The following is a 13,638-nucleotide window of genomic DNA, read 5'->3' as shown; positions in this document are numbered from 1 at the left end:
TATTCGGGAGTTGCAGCGGCAGGCCGTTGAAAGAGAGGAGGCGGCTGTGGTCCTCGTGGGGAAAGTGGAGTTGCAGGAGGCACTTCATAAAAAGTGGCAGGACCGCTTGGAGGAGCTGGACGTTCGCACGAGGTGAAAGAATCTGAGGATCCTGGGCCAGGCAGAGGGGCTGGAGGGGTCGGATCTCCCGGCGTATGTGACCACGATGTTGAGCTCGTTGATGGGATCGGGGTCCTTCCATTTGCCCCTGGAGCTCGAGGGAGCGCACAGAGTGATGGCCAGGAGGCCCAAGGCAGGTGAGCCCCCGAGGGCGGTGCTGGTGCGGTTCCACTGATTCAGTGACCGGGAGTGTGTGCTGCGCTGGGCCAAGAAAGAGAGGAGCAGTAAATGGGAGAATTTGGTAGGATCTACCAGGACTGGAGTGCGGCGGTGGCTAAGCGGCGGGCCGGGTTCAACCGGACGAAGGCGGTGCTTCATGCTAAGCAGGTCAGGTTTGGAATACTGCAGCCTGCGCGCCTGTGGGTGACATACAAGGACCGGCACCATTACTTCGAGTCCCCGGAGGAGGCGTGGGCCTTTGTACAGGCGGAGAAGCTGGACTCGAACTAGGGCCTGGGGACATACTTTGGCCGGCGTTGCTTCCGCTGTGGCTGTTTTGTTCCAACTGTTTCAACTTTTTTAACTTCGACATGTGTGTTATGTATGCTGGTTTTCTGTTTGCTCTGTTTACGGGTGGGTTTGTTTGTTGGGCATGGTTGTGGGTTAGGTGGGGAGTATTGGGGGTTTGTGTTCTATATGTTCTCTTCTGTACGGGGCTGGGGATTAAGGGGAAACTGGATTTTGGGGAACTGCGTCATAAGGGTGGGGTGTGGCAGTGTGAAAGCGCGAGCTTTCCTCTGGTTTCCCGTGCTGCGAGGCGGGGGGTGGAGCTTGCGGTGGGGGCGGGGCCTCTACGGGTCTTCTTTCACGCGCTGCAGCAATGCCAAGGAGGTGTGGCAAGAGGGGGATGACCCCATGCCGGGAGGGGATAGGTTTTGGCGGGGGCTGCCGGGGTCAGCAGAAGTCAGCTGACTCACAGAAGTACCATGGAGGGTGCGTCACAGCTAGGAGGGGTCCTAGCCTGGGGGAGGGGGTGATACCGGGTTGCTGCTGGAACGACTAGGAAGGAGCCGATGGGGGGGGGGGGGGGGGGGGAGGAGAGGCGCTATCGCCATGGGGAACGGGTCGAGCGGGGTGTGCTGGCCTGGGGCGAACATCTGCCAATGGCTAGTCGGCGGGGGAGGGGGGCGGGTTGCCCTCTGATCCGGCTGATTACCTGGAACGTGAGGGGGCTGAACGGGCCGGTTAAGAGAACCAGGGTGTTCTCCCATCTAAGGGGGTTGAAGGCGGACGTGGCTATGCTCCAGGAGACCCACCTGAAGGTGGCGGACCAGGTCCGTCTGAGAAAGGGGTGGGTGGGGCAGGTTTATCATTCAGGATTGGACGCGAAGAACCGGGGGATGGCGATTCTAGTGGGGAAGAGGGTGGCGTTTGAGGCGGCTGAGGTGGTGTCGGACAAGGAGGGCAGATATATCATGGTGAGGGGTAGGCTGCAGGGAGAGAAGGTGGTGCTGGTGAACGTATATGCCCCGAATTGGGATGATGCTGGCTTCATGAGGCGATTGTTGGGCCGCATCCCGGACCTGGAGGCAGGGGGCCTGATCACGGGGGGAGATTTTAACACAGTGCTGGATCCCACACTGGACCGGTCCAGTTCAAGGACGGGTAGGAGACCGGCGGCGGCTAAAGTGCTGAGGGGATACATGGACCAGATGGGAGGGGTGGATCCCTGGAGGTTTGGGAGACCGAGAGCGCGGGAGTATTCCTTTTTCTCTCACGTCCATAGGGTTTATTCCCGGATAGACTTTTTTGTCCTGAGCTGGGGATTGATTCCGAGGGTGCAGGATGCCGAGTACTCGGCCATAGCGATTTCGGACCATGCCCCGCACTCGGTTGATCTGGAGATGGGAGAGTTGGTGGAAGGAAGGTCACTGATGAAGCAGCTGAAGATGGTTGGGCCTTGGACACTACCCTGATGAACTCCTGCAGTGATGTCCTGGAGGTGATTCAATTGACCCCCAATCACCACAGCCATCATCCTTTGTGCCAGGTATGACTCCAACCAGCGGATGGTTTTCCTCCCAATTCCCATTGACTCGTTAGGGCTGTGACATCTGTGATGCTGGGGATGTCTGGAGGAGGCCGAGATGGAACATCCACTCGGCATTTCTGGTTGAGGATTGTTGCAAATGCTTCAGCCTCATCTTTTGCACAAATGTGCTGGGCTCCTCCATCATTGAGGATGGAGATATTTATGGAGCCTCCACCTCCAGTGAGTTGTTTAATTGTCCACCGTTATTCACGGCTGGATGAATTTAGATCTGATCCGTTAATTGCAGAATTGCTTAACTCTTATTCTGCATATGCTGTTTGCCCCCCCCCCCCCCCACTCCCCCCACTCCACTCCAGTAGTCCTGTGATGCAGCTACACCAGGTTGACACCTCATTTCTAGGTATGCCTGATGTTGCTCCTAGCATACCCTCCTGCACTGTTTGTTGAACCAGGGTTGATTCCCTGGCTTTGTGGTAATGGCAGAGTTGGGGATATGCCGGACCATGTGGTTCCAGATTGTGGTCAAGTACAATTCTGCTGCTGTTGATGGCCACAGTGGGTCATTGATTCCCAGCCTTAAATTGCTAGATGTTCCAAGTCTATCCCATTTAGGGCAGTGGTGGTGCCACACAACACAATGCAGGGTAACCTCAATGTGAAAATGGAACAGTGTCTCCAAGGACTATGTGGTGGACACCCCGCTCGATATTGCCATGGACAGATGCATTTGGACAGCACAGTGGTTAGCACAGTTGCTCCACAACGCCAGGGTCCCGGGTTTGTTTCCCGGCTTGGATCACTGTCTGTGCGGAGTTTGCACGTTCAGTGTACCCGAACAGGTGCCAGAGTGTGGCAACTAGGGGATTTTTACAGTAACTTCATTGCAGTGTTAATGTAAGCCTACTTGTGACAGTTATTATTATCTGCAGCAGGAAGGTTGGTGAGGATGTAGTGTGTGTTTTTTCCTTTTGTTGGTTCCCTCGCCAACTGAAGCAGTCCCAGTCTGGCAGCTATGTTCTTTAGGACCTTGACAGCTCTGTCTGTGATGATACTACTGAGCCACTCTTGGTGATGGACGTACTGCCACCCAAAGTGTATTCTGCTCCCTTGCCACCCTCAGTGTCTCCTCAAAATGGTGTTCAGCATGATTCGCCAGGTATGGGGTGAGTGGTATATAGTAATCAGCATAGGGTTTCCTTGCCCACATTTGACCTAGTGTCTTGATATTTCCATGGGTTCCAGAGTAGATGTTGAGGCATCCCAGGACAAGTCCCTCCTTACTCTATACCACTGTACCTCCACCTCTGCTGGGTCTGTCCTGCCGGTGGGACAGGACATACCCAGGAATGTTGATAGTGAGTTCTAGGACATTATCTGTAAAATATGATTCCAAGAGTACAACTATGTCATACTGTTGCTTTACTTGTCTGTGAGACAGCTCTTCCAATTTTGGTACAAGTACCCAGATATTAGCAAGGAGGACTTTGGAGAGTCGACAGGGCTGGGTTATTTCCGGTGCCTCGGTCATCCTTCTGGTTTAATTCCTTTTTGTTTCCTTTAAGCGGTTGCATACAACTGAGAGGCTTGCGAGGCCATTTCAGGGGACATTTAAAGTCAACCACATTTCTGTGGATCTGGAGTCACATGTAGGCCATACCAGATTAAAAACTACAGGTTTCCTTCCCTAAATGACTTTAGAACTAAGAACAAAGAAAAGTACAGGACAGGAACAGGCCCTTTGGCCCTCCAAGCCTGCGCCGACCATGCTGCCCATCTAAAGTAAAATCTTCTTCACTTCCGGGGTCCGTATCCCTCTATTCCCATCCTATTCATGTATTTGTCAAGATGCCCCTTAAATATCACTATCGTGAACCAGTTGGGTTTTTATGACAATCAACAATGGTTTCAGTCGTCATTAGACATTTAATTCCAGATATTTTATCGAGTTTAATTTCAAACCCAGGTTCCCAGAGCATTAACCTGGGTCTCTAGATTACTGGTCCAGCGACAATATCACTGCATCCCTATGTTACTATGTTCGTGATGTTTTACAAATTGCCTTGGTAAAATATTATGGCAGCTGTGAAATTAATGATTACATTTAAATCACTGGTGATGGCATAGTTAGAGCAACTTGGAAATAAACTGAATATCATGCAAGTAGCTAGCATAGCACAAATTGCTATGATGATGATGATGATAATAATAATAATAATAATAATAATAGCTTGTCACAAGTTGGCTTCAATTAAGTTACTGTGAAAAGCCCCTAGTCACCACATTCCACTGCCTATTTGGGGAGGCTGGTACGGGAATTGAACACACGCTGCTGGCTTTGTTCTGCATTGCAAGTCCGCTGTTTAGCCCACTGTGCTAAACCAGCCCCATATAAATATGATGCCTCATTATATTGTACTATAGCAAATAAACCTGGAGACAATGATAAAACATACTGCAATGAATACAACAAATTGCATAACTCGAGAGAAAAGGAGAAAGAGAGACACAACCAGATGGAAGTTTGGAATATGAATTTTCTCCCCCGTATGAGGTCACGGGTTTCGCTGTATCTACTGAATAGCCTTTCTGTCCTTAAGCTATCATTTTCTGTGATCACCTGATAACAAATAAGACACTCCACCTTACCCCCATACAAACAAATTAGAATAGTGTGCCAAATGAAATCCAAGGCCCACACAACACAAAACTAGCCAAATTACTGAACAAAAGTGCCTCAGGGAAACATTTTGCAGTGGCAGAGAGGTGTGTGCGGTTATTTCCAGGAATGATTGTGAAATGGTGGAAGCATTAAAGCTACACCTGTATGACCAATTGGGATTTGTTGCTCTGCCAAGCCACTCCATTCCATGAACCAGTAAGGTACAATTAAGAAGAAAGTGTTCAAAAAAAATTATGGGCCACGGTACAGGTAAACTTTGAATACTAGTGGATTAAGAACAGAGACCAGAATATCACTTGCAGCATTTGGAGAACATTTCAGCATCACAGTACACGTTTACTGCAAGTTAGTGACATTTTAATTCAAATGGTGCTATTGATTTTTCACATTTCACTTACTTCTTTTTCTTCTGGAGAGTTGTGCCATCTTTGCGAGGTCGGCCCCGTGGTCGTTTGTCATTACTTACTGGGCTACCAACAGGAGCAGCCGCAATGGCGGCAGAAAGAGGTGGCGGTCCTAGGTCAGAAGGCTCCACACTTTTGTCCTCTGATGACATTCTAAAGAGGGTGAAGAAATAAGAGTCAGTCATTACAGTACAGTGAAGGAAACACCATGAATGTCAGCACCAAAGCTGAGACAAAAACTACAGTCAGAGGCTCAGATGCTCCTGTGAGCATTTTAGACTTGAACACGATAAGCAGTCACATCTGCTGGGTACGGTCTTGTGACAGCAACTGATTTCACCACAAGCCCCTAAGAGAAACTTTTTTTTTAAATAATAAAGGAATCTAGTGTGTCACTGCAGAATTTGAGTACTGCACTAACATCATTGAAGGCTTTTATTTGTCTTACCATTTTGGCCGTCAATTCAAGTAATAGACTCCGTCTGTTTCATCTATTAAAAATCTATTTATTTTAACATTGGGTGCCTGTTGGCAAATCAATCTGTCAAAACAATTTTGCTCAAAACAAACTTAGAACAGCACAGAGACCAAGAGGTCTCTTTTGGTCTGAATGAGTTATAAAAGCACTGGAGTAGAAAAGAAGCCTTTTTTTAAAAATCAGACTGTCATTGCACAGTACATTTTGTTACTTCTTATACCAGGAGGATATTGCAGGGCATGTTCACTGATTGCCATGGATTAGTGGCTGGCACAGTACCTTAGATGTTAAAGCCTACTTGCCAGCTATTCTAGAAAAATGGCTAAGCAACATAGGCTGCCAGTGAAAAATGGGCAAAGCAGCAAATTAAATTGTACCGTAGTCGAACTTTATTTTCCCCATTTTAGTGCACAGTCCTTGTGTGTCATACATAGCTTCATAAAACAACATTCTTCCATTTTAGTCTCCTGATAATTGGTCGTAATTCCACTGGCGGAACTGAACCAGGAAACAATACATCTTGAATTTGCTGTCTTCAGCAAGGGGAGGCGATGGCATAGTGGTATTGTCACTGGACTAGTAAGCCAGAGACCTAGAACAATGTTGTAGAGATCTGGATTTGAACCCTGACACAGATGTAATTTGAATTAATTTTTTTTGAATCTGGAATTTAAAAAGTCTAATAATGACCACAAAACCATTGTTGATGGAAGTAAAAACCCATCTTGCTCACTAATCTTACCTGGTCTGGCCTACATGTGACTCCAAACCCACAGCAATGTGTTTGACTCTTAGCTGTCCTCTGAAATGACCTACCAAGCAAGTCAGTTCAAGGGCAATTTAAGGTTGGGTGATAAATGCTGGCCCAGCCAACAATGTCTACATCCCATGAATAAGAAAGTCAGCGATTCCAAACATGATTAAAAATTAACTGACTATCTTGATAACCCACAGACAGGATACCAAAAAAGTGCCGAAGTACACCCTGGAATGGCTTACTCTGAATGTCACTGATCTGCAAATTCTCTTCCACTGAAGGACATTTTGCAAAATGGAGAAAACAAAATTCAAGAAAGGGTGAATATGAGCCAGAATTAGCATCACTTTGACAGGACAATGTCTTTTTCAATACATCAACTACAATCTTCACACTTCAGCACAGCGTTACAGTTAAATAAAAAATTAGGTGGACTGAAAACTTACAGGACAAAATAAATATGTACATGAGGAAAAAAAGCAAAATACTACAGATGCTGGAATCTGAAAAACAAAGCAAGCTGGAAAAACTCAGCAGGTTTGGCAGCATCAATAAGGACACCAGTGCTAATGTTTTGAGTCTGCATGACCCTCCTTCAGGACTAAAGAGAGCAATAAATGTGATTATATATAAAAGGGAGTGGCACAAGAGACCCATGATTAGTGGGACCTGGGAGCAGTTGCAACAAAGATGCAACAAAACATAAGGGGTGGCATTCTCCCCTACCCGGCGGGACGGGGGGTCCCGGCGTAGGGGAGTGGCGCCAACCACTCTGGTGTCGGGCCTCCCCAAAGGTGCGGAATTCTCCGCACCTTTGGGGGCTAGGCCTGCTCCGGAGCGGTTGGCACCACGCCAACTGGCGGCAAAACCGGAACCAGCGGCCACCAGGGATGGCCGAAAGGCCTTCGCCGGTTCGCGCATGCGCCGGCAGCTGCTGCTGACGTCATCACCGGCGCATGCGCGCTGGGGGATTCTCTTCTGCTTCCGCCATGGCGGAGGCCGTGGCGGCAGCGGAGGAGAAAGAGTGCCCCCAAGGCACTGGCCCGCCCGCCGATCGGGGGGCCCCGATCGGGGGCCTGGCCACCGTGGGGGCACCCCCCGGGGTCCGATCGCCCCCCCCCCTCCCCAGGACCCCGGGGGCCCGGTGGCGCCGCCGATCCAGCCGCCAGCAGACGTGGTTCAAACCTCGGTGGCGGGAGAGGCCTCCCAGCAGCGGGACTTCGGCCCATCGCGGGCCGGAGAATCGCCGCAGGGGCCTCGCCGATCGGCCCGGACGTCACGCTGATCGGCGGGGCGTGATTCCCGCCCCTGCCAATTCCCGGTGGCGGAGAATCTCTGCCACGGCGGGGGCCGGATTTTCGGCGGCTCCAGGCGATCCTCCGACTCTGCTGGGGGTCGGAGAATTTCGCCCCGAAAGTGACCGATGACCAGTTTTTTGGGGAAGGGTTTGCATAGGAACAAAATATGTTTGGGATATAAAAAAGGAAGAGAGAGGTCACAGTCTAAAGTTATTGAACTCAATGTTGAGTCCAGAGTGCTGTAACGTGCCTAACTGAAAGATGAGGTGAGGTCACGCTCCTCCAGTTTGCGTTGGCTTTCACTGCATCGTTGCAGCAGTCAAGGACCGGCATGTGAGCATGAAAGCAAGATGCCAAGTTGAAATGGCGAGGATTAGAAAAGTTGGGGTTACGCTTGTGGACTGAGCAAAATTTTTCCACAAAGCGGTTATCCAGTCTGCATTTAGTTTCCCCATGTAGAGGATACTGCATTGGGAGCAGCAAACTGTGGAGATATATACACACATTAGCGATATATGTAAAAAATACATTTAGGCTGGGCATCATTGGAATTATGTCACTAAAATTACTAGCATTATATCACGAGAATGAAATACAAATAACTTCACTGTCAAAATTTAATCAGTGCTCAAGCGATTTGAGCAATGTAAACATGGATCAGGATTTCTAAATGTAGAACCAATTCATTCAGCAATTATCTGAAGAATCCCAAGCAATTTCATTATTAAGTGTCAGATCTGAGCATAAGTGATTAGTGGAGGTGACTAAGGGTGCAATTTAAGATGTAGGTTTTAAATAACTTTCAAGGTGGGATAAAATGTACTACTTTAGCCCGTGAACAAATGGTACTCTCACAATGGGAATTTCCCACCCAGAGAACCAATATTGATTCAACATTCATTACACTGAGGGAGAATTCAGAATGTCCAATTCACCTAACAAGCACCTCTTTCGGGACTTGTTATATAATTGCAACTGCAGCCAGCCAGGCAATTGGTGAGTGACGACTACACATGGACTGCAGCAGTTCAAGGAATCTCACCACCACCTTTTCAAGAGCAATTAGAGATGGGCAATAAATGTTTCACTTCCAGATGCTGCTCACATCCCATGAATACATTTTTAAAAGACACTGTTTGTCGGAAGCTTGTAGATAATGGAAAGTCTTTACACAGCCAGGAGGTAAGCCACTTGAAAACAAATATGCAGCCTTTTCCTTGTTCTTGTGACCAAGGCGCTTAGTCAAGGCTAAGCAAATCCACAACCGAACAATCAACATCCTGGAGGTCATCTCTGACCAGAATCTGAACTGGACCAACCATATAAATGCTGTGGCTACACGAGCAGGACAGAGGTTGGGAATTCTGAGGCAGGTTATTCACCATATGACTCTCCAAAGCCTGCCCAACATCGATAAAGCGCAAGTCAGGAGTGCGATGGAATACTTCCCACTTCCTCAATGGGTGCAGTTCCAACAATACAAGATGATCAACAGAGTAGAACAACCTGTTTGAACAGCATCCCATCAACCAACTTAAAAATTCATTCACTCCACACTGACGTACGGTGGCAGCAAGCACTGCAGAAACTCACCAAGATGCCTTCCAAACACTTGACCTCTGTCATCTAGAAGAACAAAGGGCAGCAGATGTGTGGGAATATCACCACCTGCAAGTTTCCTTCCAAACCAAACACCACCCTGGTTTGGAATGAAATCATCATTCCTTCATTGTCACTGGGTCAAAACTCTGGAACTCCCTTCCCCAGCAGCACTAGGGGTGTACTTGCACCAGATGAACAGCAGCAGTTCAAGAAGGTGGTGCTGTCACGTCCCATGAAAGAATAAACATCTAGAGCAGTACAACTTCTAGTCAGTAGTAACTTCCTACCACCCCACCCCACAATAAAGTTGCTAATGTTGGTACCATTTCATGTTTGGCTATGTTTTATTTGCGATGGTTATTTCTCATACTTCAATGACACAAATGATACCTGCCACTTGTCAGCCCATGCACAGATGTTATTCAGATTCTGATGTGTGGATACATTATTGAGCAAATGGTGTACTGAGTTGAAAACAATGAAATCTTCAGGAGACAACCTCACTTGTAACCTTATGATTGAAGGAAGATTAGCAACGAAACAGCTGAAGAATGTTCGGTCAAGTTTGTTTCAATTAGAAACTCAGATATTCTAGGGCAAGAATTAAAGGTCACCACTAACCACAACCATCTCACTAATGCCCTACACAGTTGCAAACAGCACTTACCTACTTTTATGCTCTGCTCCATTAGCAACAAATGACAAAATTCTGTTTGCCTTTCATATTACCTGCTGCACCTGTATACTGTAATAACTTTCTGCAATTCATGCACTAAGACATCCAGATCCTCTGAACCGAAGCATTTTGAAGTTTCTATCCATTTAGATAATAAGTTGCCTTTTTATTCCTCCAACCAAAATGGATAACCTCACACTTAACCACATTAAATTCCATCTGTCAAATTTTGGCCCATTCACCTTTGGCCCATCCATAGCCATTTGTAATTTTTTTATTTCCTCGTTGCTATTTGCTTCCACCTATTTTAGTGTCATCTGCAAATTTGGCTCTTGTACGGGACCAACATTGACATTAGCTCCCCTCTTCCTTTTATATACTTATAGAATCTTTTGCTACCGTTTTTATATTTTGTTCGGCAGAAAAATCAGATCTTGTAAAATTCAGTCTAAACACAAAAATAGAACTATACACAAGAATGGGACACTGCTCTCCTCAAAGACAATTAATGATGGGGGAACAAATGCTGGTTTTGAGAATGGCTCTCTGATCACAAAATTGAATATCTTATTAAAAATCACAAATTTCCTACAAGCACTGAAGTGGATGGAGAATGAGTCACAAAAGTAAGTCATTCAAAAACAATTGATGGACATTTTATCCCTAGCCTAAGCATTCAGCACAAAGGAAATTAAGTGATTGAGTGCAAAATCTGTATCAGTTATATGTACATTCAGATTGTTAAAAGCTGCCATTGAGATAGGATTCCAGCCTTGGGGGACTGTGTGGAGTTTGTATGTTGTTCCCGTGACTGAGTGGGTTTCCTCCGGGTGCTCACGTTCCCCAAAGATGTAAAGGTTAGGTGGATTGGCCATGATAAATTGCTCCGTGGTGTCCAAAAGGTTAGGGTTGCGGGGATAGGGTTGGGGAGTGGGCCTTGGTAGAGTGCTCTTTCAGACTCGATGGGCTGAATGTCCTGCTGCTGCACTGTAGTGATTATGTGATTTCAGCTCTTCTAAAGCTCATACTCCAAACATGGCAGATGAATGCCATCAAGAAGTAAACTAATTCGCCAAGAAGACGTGCTCCAGAAGCCAAACACCAGAATTGGCCCATGTCAGTCAAATACAATCTCTTGAAGCCAAACCCCACATCAGCTTTGAGCTGCAACCATTCAACAAACCTGTGCAAATGGCCCAGCTACAGTATTGGGCCAAATCAAGCACTTCCGGTGCAATCTGATTGGCATCATGATTGCCAGTCCAAACAATAAGGCATCAGTCAAATACTTGGCTTGCACTGCTGCTATGAAAGGCCAGCCCACCCACAGAAAAATACTTTTGGAGCCAAACACTAAATGGAATTGGCTCAAAAGTGGCTAAATAGTCAGCTAGTTTTGGCATCAGAACAGGTAGCACTTTGGCTGTAGCCAGGTTGGTTTGGCGATAGAATCAGTACCTGTAGTGACTAAACACATGTCTGAATATTCATGGAAACAATCATATTTTTCAATGATCTAGCAGCATTCTTACAAATTAAAGGGATGAATAGACTCTAATTTAATGCATAGATTTTGAGGATGTACACACTATGAATATTTGCAATTAAAGCACCTTGCTTGTGGATTAAATGTGGCAATCCCAGCAAAGGTGTTGCAGAGACTAGTTATTAAAATAACAGTCCATGAGGTGGTTTTGCACACGTTCTAATGAGACAGAGTAGCCCCAAACAATAAAGCACTCAGCCCCAAATTAAAGTAACCAGTTCAAAGGATTGCTGGTAAATGTTGCACAATGAACACAATTAATAGTCAACTTATTTATGTTCATGAAATTGAAGTAACAATTTTGACCAACCACAGCTAAAATTCAAAATATGTATGTCACTAGCTCAACTTCTTTAATTTGGCCTTCAACAATCTCACTAAGCTTCTCAACAACCAAACGTAACTAATTCCTAGTAAGAGATGAAAGGGTGTGCCCCATAAGGTTAAGGTTCAAAAGATGCCCAGCAATGCCACATCCAAGTGATCATCCAAGTGATCATATTTATTGTGGCCAACCAATGGGTATTATTAGATTATTCAATCACATTTTGAATATGAACGAAGATACTTAGAAGTTAGACATTATGTTATGCTTTCTAGCTAATTTGAGAAACTATTTCAAGCATTCTGATTTAACACCATATTAGCAATTGAGCATACTTCTATCCACAGCTTTGGTAAGTTTATACTGGGTATAAGGAATACTGATTACTTATCATATAGCAAGCTTAAAGTGGCACATTGAACATATGCACAAAATAATGAGCTGTAATTTACACTGCATAAATACAAAGTGACATGGAATACTATAACACCACTAGGACAGTGATGTCAAGACTGGGCCATTTGAAAGCCTTTGTATGAATAACCGGACCATAAAATCATTTCCGTTAGGACAACACAATAATAGCCCATCTGTTACCACACCATGGTGTTCAAGCTGTCACAAAAACAATAGTCCTGTCAGCTCCAATGTGTTGCTACAATGTCACATGTGCCATCATTAGATCCAATTGATATTTGTGACAAAGTTTTTTCCATTCCAAAAATGTGAACATTACTTGATAATTAAGAAGCAGTCAGCTGGACTCACATTAAGGCAAATCAATCTAGGCCATTATTTGAACTAAGTCTCCTTATGCAGGTTCAACTAGTTCTTCAGCTACTGGAAGGATCAATGGAAAAATACTGCAGTTCAAACAAAAACTACCTTCTCCAATGGAAAACTGGGTTACCTGAGGTGTAACTGGAATCTGGAACAGAAGGTGAAGGCAGTTTAAATGTCAGTGTGGAAACAGATTGGCTTTCAGATGCATTGTATTGTCCTAGTTGAAGTGATTTTATGTCAGGTGACTCAGAGGGTTAACATGGAATAACATGCATAAAATCCTTTGTACCAAACATTAACTCCTGAATGCCTTTAGTTTCTATTACAAATTCTACATTTTCAGATGGGGCATTAGATATCTGGTATTGATTTAAAAAAATTAGAACATACCAACAAGGAGAAGGAATTGGCCATTTGGCGCCTCAAGGCCGCTCCACCATTTAATAAAATCATGGCTGATGCAATGGTAACCTCAAATCTGCATCCCACCTACCCCATGACAACCTATCACTGCGCCTCCCCTCCCCTGCTTACAAGGAATCTAACCACCTCTGCCTTGAAAATATTCAAAAACTCTCTTCCTAAAAGGCGGTGGTAGCAGAGTTTTGAAAGACCTTCAGATTAAAAAATGCGCCTCATCTGTTTTAAATGGGAGACCCTTATTTGAAACAATGGCCCATAGTTTGTGATTCTCCCACAAGAGGAAACATCTTCACCACATCCATCCTATCAAGACTCCTCAGTATCTTATACGTTATATGATGATCCTTTAAAACTGATATGAGGAGGTGTTTCTTCAGCCAGAAAGTGGTGAATTTGTGGAACTCTTTGCCACAGAAGGCAGTGAAAGCCAAGTCACTGAGTGACTTTAAGACAGATAGATAGGTTCTTGATTAATCAGGGCCTCAGGTGTTATGAGGAGAAGGCAGGAGAATGG

The 13,638-nt window shown here is 45.7% G+C and overlaps 1 protein-coding gene across 11 annotated transcripts in view; it reads right to left on the bottom strand.

The window, feature by feature from the left end:
- Positions 1–13,638, bottom strand: part of kmt2ca (lysine (K)-specific methyltransferase 2Ca) — a 537,383-nt gene that overhangs the window by 436,316 nt on the left and 87,429 nt on the right. For all 11 annotated transcript variants that reach the window (XM_038798420.1, XM_038798425.1, XM_038798416.1 and 8 more), the window contains exon 2: positions 5,231–5,389. In XM_038798420.1, coding sequence (XP_038654348.1) covers positions 5,231–5,388 — 158 coding nt within the window. In that variant the 5' untranslated portion in view covers position 5,389. The remainder of the gene's footprint in view (positions 1–5,230; positions 5,390–13,638) is intronic.

This window comes from Scyliorhinus canicula, chromosome 5 (assembly GCF_902713615.1).
Source record: "Scyliorhinus canicula chromosome 5, sScyCan1.1, whole genome shotgun sequence".
NCBI classification, from domain to species: domain Eukaryota; kingdom Metazoa; phylum Chordata; class Chondrichthyes; order Carcharhiniformes; family Scyliorhinidae; genus Scyliorhinus; species Scyliorhinus canicula.
The sequence above is the reverse complement of the archived record's forward strand: the minus strand, read 5'-3'. Positions and strand labels throughout refer to the sequence as shown.